The sequence below is a fragment of the Temnothorax longispinosus genome, chromosome 5, assembly GCF_030848805.1.
Source record: "Temnothorax longispinosus isolate EJ_2023e chromosome 5, Tlon_JGU_v1, whole genome shotgun sequence".
Taxonomy (NCBI): domain Eukaryota; kingdom Metazoa; phylum Arthropoda; class Insecta; order Hymenoptera; family Formicidae; genus Temnothorax; species Temnothorax longispinosus.
This window is the reverse complement of record NC_092362.1, coordinates 19,084,764-19,107,443: the sequence shown is the minus strand read 5'-3', so window position 1 is coordinate 19,107,443 and position 22,680 is coordinate 19,084,764. Positions and strand designations below refer to the sequence as shown.

The window sequence follows — 22,680 nt, the reverse complement described above, 5'->3', positions numbered from 1 at the left end:
TGATATATGACAGCAAAAGAGTAAGATAAAAAGCTCTTTTGTTTTTACATTAGATATTAATTATCTAAAAACCTTTTCGAAAAAGGATTAATTTCTTTTTAATCAGTTTCAACGTCGTAACAGAGAAACAGATACAATTTGAGCTGTGTTGAAACTGCGTTACTGAAAATTATTATTTACACAATTAAATTTATATTTCACATCTATTTGCTTTGTAAATTGTTAGCACATATGAAATTCGTGCTTTCGTTATTAAAAATATATTGAGACTAGTGGTGAGATAATTTTTATTAATAAAAATTACTTCCAAATTAAATACTTCTGTAAAATAATTTTTCTATAAATTTATCCGTATCTCTTTTCAATTGCAATAATTTAATAAACAGACTTGACCATATTTTTCTTATAAGGCTTTTACATAATTTCGATAAATTAAAATATATAATAAACAAATTTTTTAATAAATTTTATATTATAGATGTCTGTTTTTAGATTAATTCGTGTTTTTACAGGTATACCGTGCACAGGGTCTCGCAGCTGCTGATCTCGGTGGCAAAAGCGATCCTTTTTGCGTTCTGGAACTCGTGAATTCCAGATTACAAACGCAAACGGAATATAAGACTCTCACGCCGAGTTGGCAGAAAATTTTCACTTTGTAAGTTACATTTTAAACGGAATGTTAAGCTATTGTTAAATTATTGTTAAACTATTTTTAATACAGCTATCGATACGTATTAATAGATAGGAAAAGTCGGATGATTAGACGATTAACGAGAGTATGGTTAGACAGCTCGCGCTGTTCAAGCGTAATCGAGAGTAAATAAATTTCGTTGTTTCAACAGCAATGTAAAGGATATCAATTCCGTCCTGGAAGTGACGGTGTACGACGAGGATCGAGATCACAAGGTGGAGTTCCTTGGGAAGGTAGCGATACCGTTGCTAAAAATTCGTAACGGCGAGAAACGATGGTACGCGTTGAAGGACAAGAAACTGAGGGGCCGCGCGAAAGGCAACTGCCCCCAGATTCTTTTGGAAATGACCGTCATATGGAATATATTCAGAGCGTGCGTACGAACGCTTAATCCAAAAGAAAAGAAATACATGGAGCCGGAAATGAAATTCAAAAGACAAGTCTTTCTGCGAAATGTTCTCAGACTCAAAGCTATCATCGTAATATTCATCGACATAGGAAAATACATACAGTGAGTGTGACTTTAACTTTTATTCGAATTAAAGGTATAAATAAATTGTTATCTTTCCAATCTCTTGTGCGATATGTACAACCTCGAACAATTATGGAACATATCTAACGTTTCATAAGTAGCAAAAATTACCTATTTTGTTTTCAAAAATATTTTTCTGTTCTAAATCGGAAGCTCAGAATTAAAATTAATCAAATTAATTAGATTTTTGATTAATTTCTTTTATTTGTCAGATTTCTAATTAATTTCTTTCTTTACTCTAGCTAGATAGTATAGCACAAGTATCCTACCGGAAAAATATAATCTAAAAATTTTTGTATCTCATGCTTTCCAGCAAGAAGAATTTTGGTTTAAGCAAAAATAGATTCTACAGTTTATATCGTTGCTACTCGATCTGTTTATGATACTATTTTTCACTTTATCCTACGGTTAGGAGCTGCTGGGAATGGGAAAACAAGATGAGAAGCGTCTTCGCTCTGGTCATTTTTATTCTTGGATGTTACTACTTCGAGCCATATATGATACCGGGTGTGGCGTTATTGATTCTCCTGAAGTATTATCTGGTACGTCGCTTTTGTTATTGGTTTTACTGAAGTTTTAATCCGGTACTCTTTCGCATGTCTATATTTTAAAATGATATGGTTATCGAAATTATATGTGAAAAATTAAACATTAGTATTGATCATTGGCCTTTAAAGCCGTGATATCGAGCGCGCTTTTGCTATGTATGCGATGCATTTTTCAAGCTGCGAAATTTGAAGAGCTCAGTGTCTTCGATTTCTCGTGCAAGGGATTAAAACTTGATTTACTGCTAGCACGATGGTTTTGGATCGTTCTAATTATTAATTGCTATGCTATATGAAATGCTTACTATTCTTTAATTATAAAAGTCTATTTTTTATTCTTTAGTCTTTATTCTTCGCTCCCCATTGTCTTCTGTTGACCTAAATATGTATGATGATAAGAGGGTTGGTTCACCTGATAAATAAGGCATATACATTTCTCATATTTTTAGATTCTCATATTTTAAAACTTCACGTATAATGTCCCATATTTGCGATGTAATTTCGTAAAAAAATGTCTTCTCATTCACAAACTTCTTATAACAAAATCATTAATCATTGAGATCAATTGAATTGTGCATGTCCGCGATGCTTAATCTTGCTGTGTTTTGTATCTAGCGCATTCAAGTTTGACTATAAACATTTCTATATATTTTAATAACTTTTAAAAAAATATATATTTCTTTCCGCATATTATACAAAAATCTATTTCAAACTAAAAGATTATAAGAAGAAGAGAAATAAATTTGTAGAATTTAAAAATATTAAAAGCAAAATTTGTGCAGAGTTATCTTAAATAAAAATGGCTTAAATGGATCCATATGAAGCGGTAGAATTAATAATCAACTATTCTAAACCATACTTTGATATCTCGTAAATGAAACAAAATATGACATCTTGGTGTATATTTATAATCTTTAGATTTTTTGTGTACTTCGTATAATTCTGACATGACCCATCCTGCATAAGCGCAAGTTACCTCCGCTTCGTTTCTTTACTGGCAATGCTGCATGTCGAATTTCTTTGCTACCTGTCAGCTTAGCGGCGAGAGGAGCGGGTTCAATCATTGGATTTGCGGGCAGGTCGCTGTGGTGACGGGCGCACCTTTGATTTACGCAACTTCGCAGTTTCAAGATCACGCCGAGATCGGGTCCGACGATCCACCGACGCCGGGGGACGACGACGATGACGAGGACGATAAGGATAAAGTGAGAGCCATTACATCTCCAAAAAAATTCAGAGTGCTTAATTTAATTGCGAATTTAATCACGAACTACGCGATTTTTCATGAAAAAAGTCAAATAAATTAAATATATCATATATAAAATATTACATATCTATATACTATAATTATTTACTGCTACAAAGCTTTTTGCATTGACTCGTTAATATGGCTAAAGAGATGGTGCAAGTAACAAATTCTCATTTGTGTACCGTATATTGTATCCATTCAATAAATTTAGCGCTATAACCTTCGACCTATGCAAATTAATTAACGTAGATTAGCTTCCTTTGTGTTAGAAATAAGCCGAAGTGTTAAGAATTAAGCGCTGTTGAGTGCTATACTCTATAATATGCATCTCGTTACGCTCTATGAATCACAATAGCGCCCGGATAAAGATATGATCTTTACAAGCAACAGCGTAGTTCCGACATACAAATTTAATGATATACTTACATCGCATTTAGATAAGCAACAAGAATATTTAGATATCATAAAACTCGTATGAAACTTACTCAATTAATGCAGAAGACTAATTAATTAGTTTTACACAGACATTGTTAAGCATTCAAAAGATGTACTAATTTTTCCCGGGTCGACCTTTTATCGAAGGTCCTTTTATCGAACCTTTTATTGAAGATTTTTTAAACTTTTATTCACGTCTCTCTGCTCTGAACTTTGTATTGATTTTTGGTATATTTTTAAGCAACGTTTGATGCAACATGTATCATCGATTAAAATGTAACCATTTTTCAGGAGGAGAAGAAAAGTTTGAAGGAACGTTTACAGGCGATTCAAGAGGTGACGCAAACAGTCCAGAACTCGATTGGTTACATAGCTAGTCTTTGCGAGAGGGTGAAGAATCTCTTCAACTTTACGATCCCCTATTTAAGCTATCTGGCGATGCTTCTGGCGATCGCCGCGGCGGTCGTGCTCTATTTTATTCCTGTTCGGTATTTAATCCTCGGCTGGGGAGTCAATAAGTTCTCTAGGAAAATCCTCAGGCCTCACTCCGTGCCCAACAACGAGCTCCTCGATCTTATATCCAGAGTGCCTGACAACGAAGAATTACTTAATTATAGGTGAGTGATTAATGAGAACGCATGTATCGTATTAGCGCGCGTATCATTATTCGTTGAGATTAATCGAATCTTTTCGCTTATAGATGTAAAACGTCTATGAACATCTTTCGGGAAACTCAAGTGTAATATGGCTTGACATTTTTGGTTTTACGATTATTAAATATATCATAATTCAAACTGAACTGTATAATTTTATATTTTAATATCTCTGCGTTTGAGAAGGGAGTTGAGAAAGGAGTAAGTCGAAGATCACATCAGCTTCCGCGTATATTCTACTGTAACTAGAAGAAAGTTTTATAAAAATCACAGAATGTAAAATAAATCAAAAAAGTTCCTGAATACAATTAAAAAAAAAATAATGTAATAGTAAGTTTAGTTTAAAGAATCGCAAAAAGAATTGTTGTATTTTTATATGAACAAGCTGTATGCCTTAAAAATACAAATTATAAGTGTAATAGATATCAGATATGTGCAATATATTTATATATAAACTTTATTGACTCTGATGTGCTTAAAAATAAATTTTATCTTGAATATTATTCGAGATTCCGAAAGTTTACAGATTCTGAAAAAAACAAGTTTTCATATTATACTTCTTAAGAAAGAAAAAGAGAATGTACACGTATATTTGAAATATTTTACATATAATAATATATGTGCGAATTTTTCTCTTATAATATGTTTTTTAAAAGCGGCAGTCTTCTCCGCTTATAAATTGCGACATCATCGTCACGTAGCCAACATCTTTGCATCGTTTTTGACGCTTTCAAGTTTGCGAAAGAGCGCGAAGGGATTATTCAACGCGTGTACTTTTACAGAGAACTGAAACCCATGCCAACGGCGGATTGCGAGAGAGGCAGTCCCAGTTCGAACGCGGCGAGAAGAGAGCAAAGAAAGAGGCACAAGGCGGCGTAGCAGAATTACCCGCGGCCGGATGTCGCGGGTCCAAGGTCGTCTAGTATCCTTAAATCGGTCCTGCTGCGCCGGAAGTTGCGACAGCGAAAGGGATCAGCGGAAAATACGGATGCGAATGACATAGACTGAATATTCGTTCATTTTGTACCCTCCCTCGATCGTGAGAGCCTCGAATCTAACGTCAGTCGTTAGCGAAGGTATCGCACGTGGTGTGCCTCGAAGGAGAGAAAGAGAGAGAAAGAAAACAGTGAAAATGTAGAAATTATAAATAATGAAAAATACTAACGCCGAAAGAGAATACCAAATTAAATTTACTTTGTGGATGTATGTACGTTTATTACGTGATAATGAGAGGCCATTATCGCGTAGGATAAAGTCTTATGCACTGCGGTATAAACAAATGATTAATGATCATGTGATACGTTTTAAAGTGTATCACGTTAAAAGAGAATATAAAAAAAAGCACAATTACGATGTTGGAGTATATATCATGAGATATTATACGGAATATAAAATGCGTTATAGAATTATGAATATGTAACGTCTAATACATTAAAAATGTATATAACGTATATTGTATATTAAAATGACAAATTGCCATTGTCATTGCAATTAATTATATATAACGAATTGTACATATAATCACGTCGTTTCTTTTCCGCAGTAGCTTGGAGATTTTATTCTTCTTGGAGATATTAATTTTTTAATTTTTTTAAAATGCAAACGCACGATAGTAAACGCTTCCAATGTGGATTGTCTGAATCTCTGTATTACTGACGATATATGACAAATGTAAAAGCATGATCAGTAAAGAAGTTTACAGAATATTTCGATTTCTTCCGCATTATCTTTTTCATATTACGATAATTTCTGTCAAAATGCAAATAATTATGTGCAGTGTCCCTACAGCCGAGTCTCTAAAAATACAAAAATTTAAAATGTATAAAATTTAGAAACATTTAAAGATTCAAAGAAGTGTAAAAGTAAGAATGTATAGGCGTTTGAAATATTTATTAATTGAAATGAACAATTCGAGGATTGTAAACAGCCAACAAAAAACCAGTTTTTTTCAAATTTAACGACAAATTAAATAAAGAGTAACTTCATTTCTGATCATACGACTCAGATAAGAAGAATGCGATAACTTCTTTAAGGTGATCGCTAAAATGACAGAAAGAAAGAGAGAGAGAGAGATAAACAGATAGAGATAAAAGGGGACACATGCAAATTTGAAAGTATTCCATGTTAAAAGTGAGAGAGAGCCGCGTTTCGAGCATATCAAGGAGGGCAAGGAACGCGTGTTCTTTAGAAATAATAAATTGATAAATTAATGAAAATAGATATTTAAACAAAATGCGATGACATTTCCCTTAGGGGAACGTTCGTCAATCGTTTCGTCCATCGGTGTCATTAGTTAGCAATTAGAAATTATTGTGAGGGATAGAGAGATGTAAGAGCTAGTAAAAATATTTTCCAGGATACAATCATCCTAGAGTTCCCGCGGAAATTACACGTAAATAAACCTCGCGAAAGAATTATTACATTTGATTTCAAATTAAGCCGGACATTTCGTCGCGCTTTTCTCATAGACAGTTTCAGAAGGTAGCTTCTCTAAATTATTTGCGGGGACTCCATGAAATGTTCACTAAAACTATGGAAATCAAGGAATTGTGTTGTGTGCATTTGTAAGTAATAATTTTATAGAGATGCAGAAGGGCTTTCTTTAGGATTGATAAGAAATACACGGCGAAGCTTCCGCGTTAACTCAATATATTCGCGCATGCGGTTTTGCAAAATCGTATTAGGCGTGCTTACATACGTTGCGTGCGATGGTTCCCTTCTAAAGCGTCTGACGTTATTTTAAGTTTTCATTCCAACGCACAGTTTTACCTGTGATTAGACGAGATAGAGAAAGAGAAAGAGACGGAGAGCGAGAGATTATTTTATAATTCTGTGTGGGGAAAATCGTTGTTGCGAGAAAAGCCGGTCGCCTTTTCAACTGGAAATTATTCAGATCGCGGGCGCGTGTATTTCTACAACGACATTTCGCACTTGCAAAGATATGCGGTTGGATAACGTTAAAAGACATGCAAATCTGGTTTCATGTGCGACAATTTTCTTATCGCGCGGAGAAACAAGTTCGATGTACTGCTGCTGTTACGAATAGACTTTAACATGCCTTTTCAACGCGGTTATGCAAGCGTCGTTGCCGTGACGTTTTCTGTTCAGTGCGCATTTATTTCGTTCTTATGTTAAAACATTATGTCGTTCAGTTGTGCAATCTACAAAATCAACAAAACCATAGTAGATATATGAAATAACTGAAGATACCTGTCGCATTATAATACGTCGTAAAATACCAGCAATTTTTATTATATTATTTAAAATACTAGCAGCATAATTAAATTAAGCAATTAAAGAACTTATTTGCAAACTATCTTGAATTTATATTTTCTTTTATTATTATTATATTTTTTAAAAGTAAAAATATGTCACAGCCTATATTACAAGTGTGTTAAAAGCATTCCATAGTATTCACAGATGTAAATTTAAGGCAGTTTAAAAACCTAAATTTTCTCCGTTTACAAACCGATCAATCGAACACTTGTTACTTGTGCTCTAGTATTTCTATACGTTAATATATCTTATACGTGTTACTTTGCAGACAGTTACTTATTTAGAAAACAATATTATATTATAATCGCTATTCCGGAAAACCAGAGTATTTATTTTCATTACTTATCTAGACAAGATAATTATCCGAATAACTGCAAATTCAAAAATCATTTTCATTTAAACTTATAATATATTTTATCGATGGACGTATAATTATAATGCGACTATGATTCATCTTATTTCATTATAAGATTTATAAAAATGTTTAAGAACAATATATAAAAACTTGCATATCTATAAAAATATATAAATGCATCAAAATATACACATAAATAAAAATATCACAATTTATAGTCTCGGAAATTATGAATATCTCGCAACAATGCAAACATGCAGAATACAGACTATCTTGAATGTTCTCTTCGTTATAAATGTCTCGATCAATTTGGAATAAATTTTTTCTTGGTAAAACTAGCAAATTATAATTTCCGAATAATTAACAGTTAAAAATGAATACTCTGTAAACTAAATTTGAAAGAAAATATTTGACAAGATTAACTTTACACAATTTCAATAGATTTCATTATAATCTTTATATAAAATTTAATTGCAAAAATATGCAATATGCAATATTATTAAAAATTGAAAAAATATGACAAATAAAGATCTTCCTGGATATTTTTATTAAGAAAAAATCGATTCTGTACATTGATGAAGAAAGTTATGGTTGAAAGGACATTCGTGATTCTGAAATACATCGTATAACGTGTAGTTTTACGCGACTGTCGTGGGTAGGATAACGTGTTAATTAATTACTAGGTATATGGGGCGAATTTCTCCGCAACGAAATGTCGTCTCGGCGACCGCTGTCTCGTTGTGCAAATGTACTCGCTTTCGCGAGAAGGCGAATGGTGCGTATAAATATTTATTTTTAGTCGCAATTTTACCGATTCGTGGCCGGTTCGCGAGAGAAAGAGAGAGAAAGTGTGAAAGAACATGAGAAAATGTGTGAGAGGGGGTAGTATATCGCTGATCCATTTTTCGCTTTTCTATAATTATACATATACTATAGTCATTGTGCATACGTCTTTTTCCAGCCTTTTATCTTCGATTTACCTACTCATTCTCATGCTATATGTAAGCGCCTCGATACTCCTACCGGCACGACATTTGAGACTCTCGTTATGGAGCACAATACGGGGCGCATTTATCCACACACATGTACACGTATATACACGTAAATTACATAACATACAGGGTATGCCGCAACCGTTAGTTGTTTTTCTCACATTGCTCTTACAAATTCTTTGGCCACTTTGGAATCGATTTTTCCTGTCGATGAAAATATCGAGTCTATATAGGTTCTTGAGTAATTAATTATTGAAAGAAGAAGCTCTGATGGATCAGACTTTAAAGAAATAATATATTCTTCGCTCAGTTTCTCAAGAGACTTTATAAATTTTAATAGAATTTTTATTTGAAGTCTGAACATGAGAATGTGTCCAATATTAAAGATCGGAAGCGTAAAATAAAATACGATTTTCCTCGATATTTTCGCTAAGGGAAAATCTCCAAATAAACAAAAAAAACTGCGGTTATAGGATATCCGGTGATTATGGGACCTGTACACACAGCGCGTTCCTTTTTTTTGTTATTAAAGGCCTAAGGGGCGAGCTAAAAACAAACACGTTACATATGTATTATTACAAAGCTTTACATCATCTAGTCAACGAACTTATATTTATGAACAGCGAGTGATTAACTCCACGATACCTCGAATCATTTCTCAAGCTAACACTTATATTTCTAGGGCTTCCCGATCTGTTTAATCTTCAAATTCAGTGTTTAAAGTTTTGATTATTTTTAATCATGATACTTTTTTACATATTCTTTTATTCACATAAAAAATTATTGCGGGTGTACTTATCCGAAATTAATTAGTTGGGAACTACAATTTAATATTCTTTATCTTTATATCCTTTATATTAAAAATAATAGAAAGCAGTATAATTTTAAGGCTAAATTTTAATATTGTTGACTTAAAAGAATTATCTCTAATCGAATCACCATAATTAATGCGTAAAATACTATATTTCGGTTTATCTACAGTGAAACGAGGGGACAGTAGTCTGGGATGGTATAAGAAGTTCAATTCTAAGTGAAAAAGTTCCAGCATATTCGCAAATGCTTCCTCAAAAAATTATTAAAACTTAGTTAAAAATTTAGCTGCAGCTTAAATAGCATTGTATTCTTGCCAAATATTCCCTTTAAATCCTGATTGCAGATACCATTTCGCATATATTTTGATTATACAAAAGGATGCGATATATTTTCATAAATTAATTTATATACCCCAATAATTTTACCCCAATAGACACATTACTCAAATTAGTTATTTAAATTTTTAATTTGTGTCAAAATACAAAAGACTATAGAAAAGTTTTAATTATCAAAAAAGGTACCTGTTAAAACGGAATGTCAATATTAATCTCATCATTGCGAATATACAGTGGGTATTTCGCAAGTTCTAAGCTCTCGTTTTTTAACTACTCTTAGTCCTTTTCTACTCTTCCAATTTTGTACTTCCAGTAAGATTCTATCCTCTTTCCGCGATCGATACAATCTATTCGCTTTCCATTTTATTGTCACACTGTTTTCGAAAAGACAGCTGCAATACGAGCAACACAAGCATACACATAAAATATGCCTTAGATATTATTAGTGATAGAGGTCTATCCTTGAAAAAATAGAAAATCTAAAACTTTTGTTTTTTTTTTAACAAAAATGTAATCTGTAGGTACGCGTATTATCATTATATTGAATTATTATGTCAGATCTCGATGAATCTCAAATTAGATATTTAGAAAAAAAGGATTTAGCTGCACTTCAATTAGTAAATTTTTATACCTGTCAATTCTTCAAGCTCCAAATTAAAGAGCTTATTTTCAAACTGTCTTACATCTTTACAATAAAATATATAGATTCTATGCGCGCTATGATAAAACTGTGGAAAGTTCTTTAATACTCTATAGTGTAATAATTTCCACAGTGTTTTGTAACATAATTTCTAAAAGTGTGGATTTAAGACAATTTGAAAAAATAAGCCCTCCTATTCCATTTAATTTATTCTATTCTATTCTGAAAAGAAATGAATTTCCAAAAAGAAGTGGATGTGACATTCGTATTATCGCATCTTTTTAAAGAACAGGCTTGTAGCAGACATGCAACAGACACGCCTATATACACGTACACACACATACATACATACATACATACGCACACACGCGCACGTTCGAATTTGCATGCTCCAATTTCTTCGTGTGTTATTTCGATCTTCATTCGAGTGTTTAGTCCTTAAGGAGAAGATACGAGAAGATCGCGAACATTTACGACGGCGGCGTACGTTTTTCTAGATTACGCTGGCCACAGATAGATCGCTTAGGTCAGTCGAAACGCTCCGCACACATTTGTCTACCTACTTCCTAATCGATGAGAAAGAAAAAGAGAGAGAGAGAGAGAGGGGAGAGAAAAACTTAAGAAATTTAGATAGAAAACGAAAATGTGATTCGATCAGTTGATCTAATACAGTGAGCGAGGAGAGTATTATGTATCGAGGTGGAAGGTTGCGTTTGAGCTTTCCGGAAGAACTCGATCGACATGAAAACTCGTTGCGCCACAGTGGAATTTAGCGCAGAGCGGAAAACGCGGGTGCGAAGTCGATCGAGCTCGCTCCGGTGTCCTCGACCAACGTTTTCGATGTTCCGATGATAAGATGTACTTATGACAAAGCGTGATAAGAATCGTTATTATATTCATAATATGAAAAGGGATAAAAGAAATTGAGAAATAAACGAAGCTTTTAATATCTACCCGCTGTTCTCTATTTCTTTGCATACCTCCTATTTAAATTTGCTTCCTTTCACGCATCAATCATCATTTTTTAAAGCTCCTTATAAAATTGTATGTTACTGGGGATGACGGCTGGTGGGTAGAGCGCCAGATTCGTAATCCGGAGAACCGGGTTCGAATCCCGCTAGGCCACTGAGAAATTTCTCACAAAAAACGCTGCCCCCCCCCCCCCATCTAGCGAAGAGAGGTAACCCTAGATGGCTGCTCCGTCTTTCGAAAAGAGACGTTAAACCGTTGGTCCAAAGTGAGAGGAGAAGTCAATCTATAGATTGAAGCTTAAAAAAGATAGAGGATCATCGTGAATGGTTTCTACAAGATGAAGTCACGGGTCGTGTAAACGAAGCATTAAGAGTATTGCCTACTCTTCCATCGGCTTGCTTTTTCCTACTCTTAATGCTTCGTTTACACGACCCGTGACTTCATCTTGTAGAAACCATTCACGATGATCCTGTATCTTTTTTAATATCTCCTCCTGTTGTTCTTTCCACGGTTTAGCTTTTCCACCTAAACCTACATCGCAAGGGAATGCTTCCAGTGGCACAAACGTTGCCAGCGTGTCCTTCGTGGGGTGAATATGTAACTGAAAATATATCGAAAATGAATTGTTATAGGTACGTTATGTGTATGTATATAAGGCGTATTCGTTATTCATTACTATATTTAAAAAATTTAGGAATCAAATTGTGTGTTACTGAAACATTTAATATATCTTTCAGAAAAAGATTCCCACATTCTAAAAGTCAAATTAAAAATTTAAAAAATTTGTGGCAAGGAAAGTGAGATCGGTAAGATTCGACAAAAAATTATAATCTGTCCTGTCCTGTCACAAATTATAGTCAATCTTGCACCATTGTTGTTTGATCTACCCGTAAGAAAAAAATCGCAAAGTAATTTTGTTGCATACAATGTTCTTCGGTTGATTCGCGTTGCGATGAAACGCGCATAATCCTCTTACTGTCGTAAACAAAGAAAGTGTTTTCGCATGAGGTTGCATACACTTGCGAATAATTCGAACATGCGCTTTTCATTCCGTCTATTATTAACGTATTATCCTACGTAAGCACGTATATAGGTGCTATATCCCGTAAGATTTTTTAAACCAGCAAAGATTACTCAAGTAGGAAACCGCCGCGTTATCCTTGACGGTCGCTTACGTGTTATTTTGCAGTTCTGTCACCTTACATCCTTTTTGCCGACCTCGATGTGTTAAACACGGTTTACTTTCCATAGCGAAGAAAGAGAGGCAAGAAAATGTGTATGCGCCGCCGTCGAAGAATGCCGCCGCGCCGCCCCGAATGGTGAAAGTAAAACCGCGCCCTCGACTAAAATAAAAATTGAGAAGCTTTTACCGGAATGTATTGGGCCGTGGTAATCCTTTTCTAAACGCGACACGACGCTGTTAATGACATGTCATGCAAAAGAATGATGCGAAAATAATCGCGTACAAGGAAAAACATAAAGTGAGTAAAATGAATTTTTAAAAAATCTTTTTATCAGGTGCTAAATCTCCTCTTGACCTAATTTATATTTACACGAAATAAAATATACTTATGAGCGTGTTCACAATTTAAATCTCTATACTTAAACCCCCCCCCCTTTACTTCAATTTTGTATAAATTTTTTTAAGAAAATAATTATTCTTTTAATTAAAGATATAAGCCGAGGTATGAAAAACTTTTTCACAACCATAGGTTAACTTGTTTCCTAAGAATTGAATTCTTTTGTTCGAAATCACAAAGTATATTATTTTACCGATTACGACATAGATTTATCGTTTCAAAACTCGACAGAGAAAAAAAAACTTGTCTGTCCGCCATCAGACCATCAAGAATATGATAATAATCGTAAGCAATGGCCTAGACCTTGTACGAAGGTGAAAGTCGAGGCCACGTTTGACCGGTCGGATTTGGGTCCTCAGGCGAGCATGGATGACCAAGCATCAGTGGGTCGATAAATATGCCGCTTACCATTGCACTTTCTCGTAAAGCATCGTTAAAGACTTTAAGCGTTCATTGGCCCGACATACATAAACATGATGGAATATTTCTTTTTATTCACTCTATCTTTTTGTGCTTTAATAAATTGTAACATCTATTTACAAGTTTAATACTTTTAGTCTTTGTTTTATAATTTCAGAATTGCTAGTAAATATATTCGGTGTTTATTAGCTATTTATATTTATAGATTATCGCAATAATAATTTTTTTTATTATATCTTCGTAAGACTTATACTATACGTATAATTTACAATATGTTTCAATATATTGTTAAACTATGTCATTGTATATTATATAAATTTACTTTTTATTAATTTGCACTATCTTACTTTTCATACAAAATTTCAAACAAAATAGAAACATATAATAGATTTTGTAAAATTTTTTAAAATTTGTTCTAAAATTTAGCTGTCAAGTTATTGATTGCACGCGTTGAAATAAAATGATTATTGCTGTCGATGAAAGTTTCGAGAACCATTAAGTCTGAGACAGATGATCACGTAGAAAGGTTCGCCGTTTATCTCGATACACATACTCGATCTGGATCCGTCAAGTAGAATCGTGAAAACTGGATGAACCGGCTATAACCATTACCAGTGTAACTTTCCATCAGCGGAGCGTCCGCGTGAAAATTTCAGCGGTCCAGGTCAATGGATTCAGTCTCTGGTGAAAAAACGGAATACAAAACCTATTCCGGTCCGCGCATCTAGTCGTTACTCGTAAATCAAACCACCTATTGGAGAAGCGAGCGAACGTTGTATTAAATGAATAGAAATATGGACGGAAATGGTGGAACAGCAGCAACTTAATAATTATGAAAAGCTTCGAGATAGTAGCGCGATTAACCTACATTCACTTCAATTTACATAAATTAAAAAGAAAGTTAAAAAAAGATCTGAAGAGCCTGCAGTTAATCAATAAAAAAGATAATCGCTCATTTCTCTTAATCTGTTTCTTATATTTCTTTCCCTTTATTCTTAATATCCCTTTTATATTGCTAACCATTACTCAAATGTAATTAGATCAATAATAAAATCTATAATATAAGATTCTAAGTAAAATCTAATATGAGATTCGAAGTAATATAAAATACAATATATATTTACTAGATGGATCCTAAAACTGATAATTATCTTCCAAAATAAAAGATAGACGATGATTCATTGTATTCAAGCTTAAAATTTCTTTTACGATTCACTACAATAGAAATATGGTCCTGTTTTATGTTATAAGTAGATGTGTGTGCTTTCTCAAATTTTACAATTATGGGAAAAAGTCGTAAAAAGTGTTCCATGGTCCATTGAAATGTGGATCCTGGACCGGAGTGGTCAGAAATTCGAATGTGAAAGTAAGACTCCTCACATTGCAACTCTCTCCTCTCACAGTTATTCATGTTTATATATACTTTACCACACGGATGGACCGCCTGCAACATAACGGTGATCGAATCGACAACGGGCGTTTGAGAACTTCTCACGGAAACAATTAGAAGACTTTCCTCTTTGGCCGTGGCCTTAATGAATGTTGCATTTGGATACTCAAACTCGCAAGAAAACGCCCGTAATGAACAAACAATAATAGTCCATCTGTCAGAACAAATTTCACCATCGGAAGTTTATTTTGAGAACATTCAACCCCTGACCCAACTGTGTCGACCGTATTAATTATTCTTGTTATTTCACAAACGTTTGGGTCTCTCGTGAAATCCATTGTCACGTTTCATCATATCGGACGGCGTTAACACTTTATTGCGAATTTCCGGCGAAACCGATAATTTCAAACGCGTTAAATGTTGGCTGTCGATAGCCGAGGCGAGTTGGAAGAAGGCGAAATGAGCCGTGCGTGAGTCACTGTAAAAGTTTTCGCAGGGAAATGTTACAATTTTACAGATTTTAACCGTACTTCCTCTTGGATGATGCAACGCGAAGCAGTAACCCTCCGTGTAGCAGGTTGACTACGCAACATTCACGCTATATAATCTTTGCGGTATTACATTTAGTAATCGTGACCGGCGAGAAGCATCATATGTTAACTGAAGCAAATTGACATTTCACGAAATACTCATTTTCCCGTTCTTGAAACATTTAGGTATGGTATCATTTACAGATGATATAATATGCTTCCGTGGAGCGTCATAATAAAACGTGTATTCGTATTTTTTAAGTAATTATTTGATAAATCTTGTGTTTTCAAACGAGATATTCGAGATAACTAAACTACAATTATATATTTTATTATATATGTATACTATTATTACATTGATATACTGTCCTGATTTTTATTGCTATTAAGAATTCGTATTATTAAACTGTAGGAATTAATAAATTGCAGTAAATGCAAATACATTGCATATTATTATAGAAGAATTAAAACGTGTTAAATATTTATGTTTACTTTCGTAAAATGTGTGCCCTGCTTTCTTTTGGTGACACAGTTGCTGTATGCAATAATTAATTTTTAAGCTATGGTACTGCATGGGCTAAGTGGAAACCAGTTTTTTTGTATAATAACTATCGTTTTTTTTATGCTAGAGAAAATATGGATAACAAAAGAATTCGTGTAGATGAGTTTGCAGTTTTCACTCATTTTTAAATTTCAATTTAATTGTATACGCTACGCGGCTACGTTATACGCAATGGCAGTAAATTTTTAGATTGTTTAGAATAAAAAGCACGGAATATAAAGTAGAAAAAATTTTCCTTTTTATTTCTTCGCTTAATAAAAGTTAATTTAAAAAAGAGAGTTATATCTTTAATATTGTGCCCCTAAATATATGCGTCTAATTTTCAAAGCATAGTCTAACAAAGTAGAAAATTTGACACATTTAATATCGCATTTTACACATTTACTTGTATTGCTACGTAAGAGAGAAAGCTCCAATTACATATGGGATAAAATACCAATACCAATGACTTTAATCCGTGAGAAAATCCGTAAGGAAGGAAAAAGCGAACTCCTGATTGGTTCTAAAGGTCGCGCAACAATGGATTTGCTAGTTCCGTGTGCAATCGATTGCGGCTGCACCCTTTCCAGTAAAAGTTAAGACGCTGATGTATTACATCGATACGATCGCGATAGGCGTTGTCCGCGAATTTGTGCGCGCATCTGAAAGTAGGCTGCGCGGCGAATTCAGAGAGACTTCGACCTAGAAAATGCCTAATTTATATGCGTTTCAACACAAGTTACGTGGGTAAATGGAAGTTATTATCATAAGTACCATAGAGACTATACCACGTTTCCACATAATATAAAAATTTTACCTAAAAAATGTGGTAAAGCACGCGCACGTTTGTAGATTCCACTTGGACGTTGGAGAAATGAGAGAGAGAAAGAGAAAGAAAGGTCATATTTCATATGTTTCTTGAACGTGAAAGCTAATGGGAATGTCATAATTTCATACTTTCAACAATAAAACAGTGAAAAAGTTATCTTTTATCGATTAAACTCCTCATTTAAAGAGAGATGTACTTATCCTATTAAAAAAATTATCAGAGTAAACTTTGTGAAAGGATAGAGACAGATTTCTTGATAGACTCTTTAATAGCCTCTTTAATGGACTCCTCGAGAGGAAAATTATTGATATTCACTGCACGCTGATCGCATGCGATTACCTGTTCCATCGCGACGTGTCTGAAAGTGATTTTATAACGCACAACCAAATCGCGTCTGGAATTCTGTCCGCAGTCTTCCGATTTAGTAATCCTTCACGAACTTTTTATTTCTCCTCGCAAATTCTTCCTCGACTGTCGCGCATCATTAATTAACCGGCGAAGAAAGCTGTCCTCCCCCGCAAGTTTAATCGCCAAGTTCACTTCTTCATTTATTTGAGGATAGAAATCCCTGTGGGAGAGACCGCCGTGCGCGGAACATCGACTTGTTTGCGTCACGATTCGACGACTCTAAACCGGTTAGATTGTTACGTATTATCGTCTAATTCGTGTTACATCGAAAGATGAAAACTGACGTATAACGTGACTCTCAGCTGTTACGTAAGGGTTACTAAATTTGCTCCGCATAATAAGAAGATTGAATTGTATCACGTGCCATCTCCGTAAAATTTTGACGGAAACTTTCGCGCTATCAATATAATAAGACCACATTTAACGCAATTACGGTACTTCAATTTTAACGTCCATCTATTGTCTGCTCGAGTTACGTGGGCGAGTTTCTAAAGTAGTAGTTTCTATATATATTTATACCGATACATACCCCGTTAGCTTAATACTGTGACCTAATACATCATAGAAATAATATATTCATAGAAAACGTGTCATTTCTCTGTGATATTTTCTCCCTGTTGCAGATATAATAAGAAAGATACAATTCTGAATTCAGACAGTACGCTTCTTACATCCAGAAGATATACTTAAAATATAGATATATGATTAATGTCAAAGCGTTATGATACATATCCGTTCTTTTTTTTCTTAAAGTTTATTTTCCTTTACAATTTTGCACAAAATTACTATATTGAAATTTGCAATATTATTACATTGCAAATTTCAATGTAATAATATTTCATGCCAACATTGTGCGTAATAATTAAATGTCATGAAGATCCATGAGGCGACTCGTATTCTAGACTAGAAAGACGTTTGTCAAAAAGAAAGAAAAAAGATTAAATCCAATCTGATCAAAGTACTATATATATATATTCGTTTGAGGAATTGCTAAATGATCTGTCGCGCTTCAAAAGTCATGCGGAGGATAAGTCACCGTGCTCAGAGAAGATTCACCCTGACCCACTTCCGGTCAAGTTCATTGCTCATCCGCCATCGGAGCTCTCGCATTCACCTTTTTCGCGCGGCGTGACGCATGCATTTACATGCTTCTCTCTCGCGGCTTTCTCTTTCTCTGTTCTATGGTTGAAATAATAAGCCCATTAAAGACCGTAATAAGATAATACTTAAACGTTACATGGAAGAGTCATTATAAATGTATGATATAAAAATTAATAAATAGTTGCACAGAGAAATTCATATTATTACGTAGGCAGAACTTGCGTATATATATACATATAATATAAAACAAAAATGAATACTACGTAATAACGTTTAATTCTACATAGCAAAATAATATCTACAGAAGAAATATTAATTTTTTATAGTGAACTAAATATCGAACCGATGAAATATTGATATATATTATATATTATATATATAGCTTATAATATCTATATATATCAATATTGATAATAGATATATCAATATTTATATATCAATAAATTGAATATTGACCTTTATGCCCATTTTTAGCTTCCCACATTTTGTATAACGTTCTATAGAATGAGTGAACTCGGTTACTGCATCGGAAAGAAATCAATTTCAAATTAAAACTTTAGGCTACCATCCGGCTCCTCCATTTTGCTGTCAGACCGTTGAGTGCGGTGCACAAAACGCGATTGCATTTTATCCGATGCCGAAGGAAGGGGACGCGATTTAAACGGGGAAAGGAGTTCTGATGATATTACGATGTCATGGCACTGTAATTAATCTAATCATGCAATTCGCGATGCTGTGTCGTCAAAATCAAGCAGCGTAAATCACTGGGGGAAATTACATTCGTTAATATTGTTTCGAGATAAAGAAGACACGCAAAGTTCTTTCGCCGAGTAAATTATTTTGCATAATACACGCAAAATTTCGCAATTCTGTGCGGAATTGTATCATACCGAGATAATTAGGACATTATGCTGTGTAATGCCGTGAATAATGTAATGTCATTGCTTTAAGATAATTGCTAATGAACTTGCGAACTCGGAGCGTTTTACCCCCTTACAAAACTTATAATAATGTAATATAAATAACAATTAATACTATTTATATATACATCTATAGTATATACATAGTAATAAATAAAATATAATAATAACTAAATAATAATAAGAAAAGAATGTATTTATTTTCTTGTACTCGACTAACTTCCCGTTTGGAGCAAGTACGTTAATTTAATCCTGTTTTATAAAATGTACTTTAATTGCGAGCTATTAACACTATTATGCTAAAATCTACGTAATATAATTGCAGGTAACATTTTTGTGTAACGCAGGTAACGCTATATTATCTCTCTAAATTTCTACATTGTAATGTCACTTTGTAACTTTATTATTATTTAGCAGATAATAATACCACGATTACATTTTTCAATTAAACAAAATTAGCCTCGTTAAGATATACATGGCTTTCAATTTGATCGTCATTAAAATGGATTATATTTATCTGCAGTTATTACCGCTCAACCATCACGTAATCTACTAATTGGAACGATACTTAGCGTGGCATCTACTCGCCGTTTATCACGTTTATTTCGCTACTTGCAAATTATGAGATATCATCGCGCGATAATCAAATCGGCTGGAGAGACATTCTCCGTCCACGTAATCCTTTTGCAAGAAGCAAACGGAGTCAAATCACTGCAAATTGAGCCGCCACAATATCCGTCGTCGTGACTGCGGGACGAAGGGAAAGGACGCTTGAGAGACGGTGGAAACGCGGTGATACGGCGCGCGGCGGCAGATTATTAAGATAATTGCATAGGAGAAGCGCGTGATGAGGGGGATAGCCACGAAGTAGGAATGCATTTTGCTTCACGGGCGGGTCGCTTTCACCTGCGGCGATTCCTGAGGCACGAGGCGACGGGACAAAACCTTATTGTCTCCACTATCAATTAGTGTCGCTCGTGACAATCTCACTTTTCTAGGACTCCCCCGCGTCTTTGAACTAGTTTTTGCCGAATAAAAATTCATTTGACCAATTGCTCAAGCGAGAAAAAGCCTACTACGGCGATTCTTAGAAAAAAATTACTTCTTTATAAAGAAAATATTTTACGCAAACAGGACGTGCATTTTACACACTATATAAGATATTTTACAATAGATTCAAGGATAATCCTGATTAGCCGTATGGAGAATACCTACTGTCGTTTATTGTGCTCGTCAAGTAGACAGATGAGAGAAACTTTTTGTGCGAAATTGTTTTCACAGAAACGCCAATCATTGCGCAAATTACGGTAATGTCTTCTTATAGTATATTTCATGAATTTACCTTGTGGCATTTTATGAAGATTCTGATTACATCTCTGCCGACATTTCACGAGATAGCCGGGACCTTCGTATAATGCCGCGTTTCGCGAAAAGCTTATGACAAATACACGCACGGAAAGTCTTGCACAGGCTAGCTGGTGCTAATTTTTTTACAAATCGCAACAGTGCCAGAGTGAAAGGAAAGGCGAAGGTCTAAATAGGTGAGAATAGCTGTGTACTGATTGTGAGTGTCTGCATAAAGGTACTTTCATGGATTCATTTAGTAAGTCCCGTAAAAGCAACATTATATCATGTTTATGCATTATGTACAAATAAAACTGTATATATATTTATTAAGATTTATTAAACATATGTTACAGTCTTTAAATTCTAAACTCAAATTAAAATAAAGATGTTTATGCCATTTGTTTGTGACATTTTTATAGAGCAGAACAGGTTAAATAAATTCATGAAAGTAAGTAACATATTATATATCGCCCATGGAGATCTAGCGACTGTGTCTGTATACTGTATATTTCCATTTAAACATTCACTAAATAGTTATTTACATTGGAATGGCTCGATTATTATTTTCAAATTAATAATAGTTATAATATTTGCGAGGTCCATCTGATCACATTTCTCTTTCTCTTTTTCTGCCTGCTAATCTGCTTCCGGCTATCAAGAAAAAAAGTTTAGTTTCTTTAACTCTTTTTCGGTAATCACGGATACGATAGAACCAATATAGTGACTAGACATATTTTACTTTCACGGCTAACATTACCGGTAAATATGAATACTTTCTACGACAAGGAGAAATTATGTTTTTCCAATCAGCATAGGCTTGTAGCTGTGTTCCAAGGTTGTTCACGACAACATTACGCAAATTGATTAACGTCCACTTTCGAGAACAATGACGCGGTGTAAAGATGCTCCAAGTGCTCTTATTTGCGACAATAGATTCAATAAAACGAGTCGTGAATTTCTCTCGCTTTCACCCTCGTTTCAATGGCTATTTGCTTACTTTACGCACCCGCAGAACACCGGTCAAGTGAGCCAATCAATAAGAGGCACCGAACGAATTGAAGAGGAACGTCAAACGTTCTTGCGTACAGGATTAAACCATCATTTAAGTGTTGTCTTAGAAAAGCATCTGATCAAAAGACATCTACAAAAATTGAAATTATATACAGATTGTTTCGTAACGATCGAGGATTAAAAAAATATTAACAATCTTAAGATGGTTATTTCAAAAATATCATAGTATCGTGGATTCCAAATTAAATAATTACTATAAGAAATTTGTATATATATATACACATCTTTACATGCCTGAGTTTTGTGGTCAGAAGTTCACAAGTATATTTTAAATATTTGGTTTTTTGCCTATCAAGAGTATCAAGATTATTTTACATTATTCATTGCAAAAGAATAAGCTGTGCAGCGTACACCTAATGAAGATCTATTTGCAGGGCATTAATTTACCCGTAAGATGAATTTTTTATCATTCTATGCAGGACAGTATGAAATGTCCGGCGTCTGTGAGGCCGTGCGAATGTTGGAGGCATGCAATCATCAGCACCCCGTATATCCGGGCATTCAATTCGAAGACTTGCCTCGTCCTTCCACAGATTCGTCTTATTCCAAATCTTACCCGTCCTTATTTCTCGCTATTAAAAGGATATGTTTTTTAGGATAAAATTCTTGCACGGAATTGACGAAAATGTGTTTTAAACAATAACTAAAATAAATCCCCGATAAAAATTTTACAGAACAAAAAATTCCACACTTTTTTTATTGTTTAGAACGTAACTACTAGGACTAGAATGCTAGCATCTAGTTATAATTTTTAGATTTTGAGTATTGCAATTACCTGATTTGTTAAAGTATCAAGTCTGGAAATTATAAAATTAAAAAATTTCAATTTTTATGTTTAAAAATTCTAAATCTCTCTTTCAAATTACTGCACTAGTTTTAATAATCCTATGGCTAATTTTTTTGAAATTTAATAGATATAGCATAAAAACACCTGGATTCAGCTAATACGAATAAGAAATATAAAAAATAATATTTTGCAAAAAATTTATCAGGAACAAGTGTAATACAAGATACTGTTTTTACTACAAATAATAGTAGTCATTTTCTATCAATTC

The 22,680-nt window shown here is 34.0% G+C and overlaps 1 protein-coding gene and 1 long non-coding RNA gene across 11 annotated transcripts in view; one reads left to right on the top strand and one right to left on the bottom strand.

The window, feature by feature from the left end:
- Mctp (multiple C2 domain and transmembrane region protein) overlaps nucleotides 1-11,469 on the top strand; it is a 31,791-nt gene extending 20,322 nt beyond the window's left edge. For 6 of the 10 annotated variants that reach the window (XM_071777678.1, XM_071777675.1, XM_071777677.1 and 3 more), the window contains 6 exons: nucleotides 513-655; nucleotides 843-1,202; nucleotides 1,636-1,765; nucleotides 2,803-2,973; nucleotides 3,744-4,069; nucleotides 4,888-11,469. In XM_071777678.1, the coding sequence (XP_071633779.1) occupies nucleotides 513-655; nucleotides 843-1,202; nucleotides 1,636-1,765; nucleotides 2,803-2,973; nucleotides 3,744-4,069; nucleotides 4,888-4,984 (1,227 nt within the window). In that variant the 3' untranslated portion in view covers nucleotides 4,985-11,469. Of the gene's footprint in view, nucleotides 1-512; nucleotides 656-842; nucleotides 1,203-1,635; nucleotides 1,766-2,686; nucleotides 2,974-3,743; nucleotides 4,070-4,152; nucleotides 4,566-4,887 lie in introns of those variants that run through there. The other 4 variants (XM_071777674.1, XM_071777671.1, XM_071777672.1 and 1 more) reach the window with 4 other exon arrangements.
- Nucleotides 1-22,680, bottom strand: part of LOC139812673 (uncharacterized) — an 81,875-nt gene that overhangs the window by 11,252 nt on the left and 47,943 nt on the right. The window lies entirely within an intron of this gene.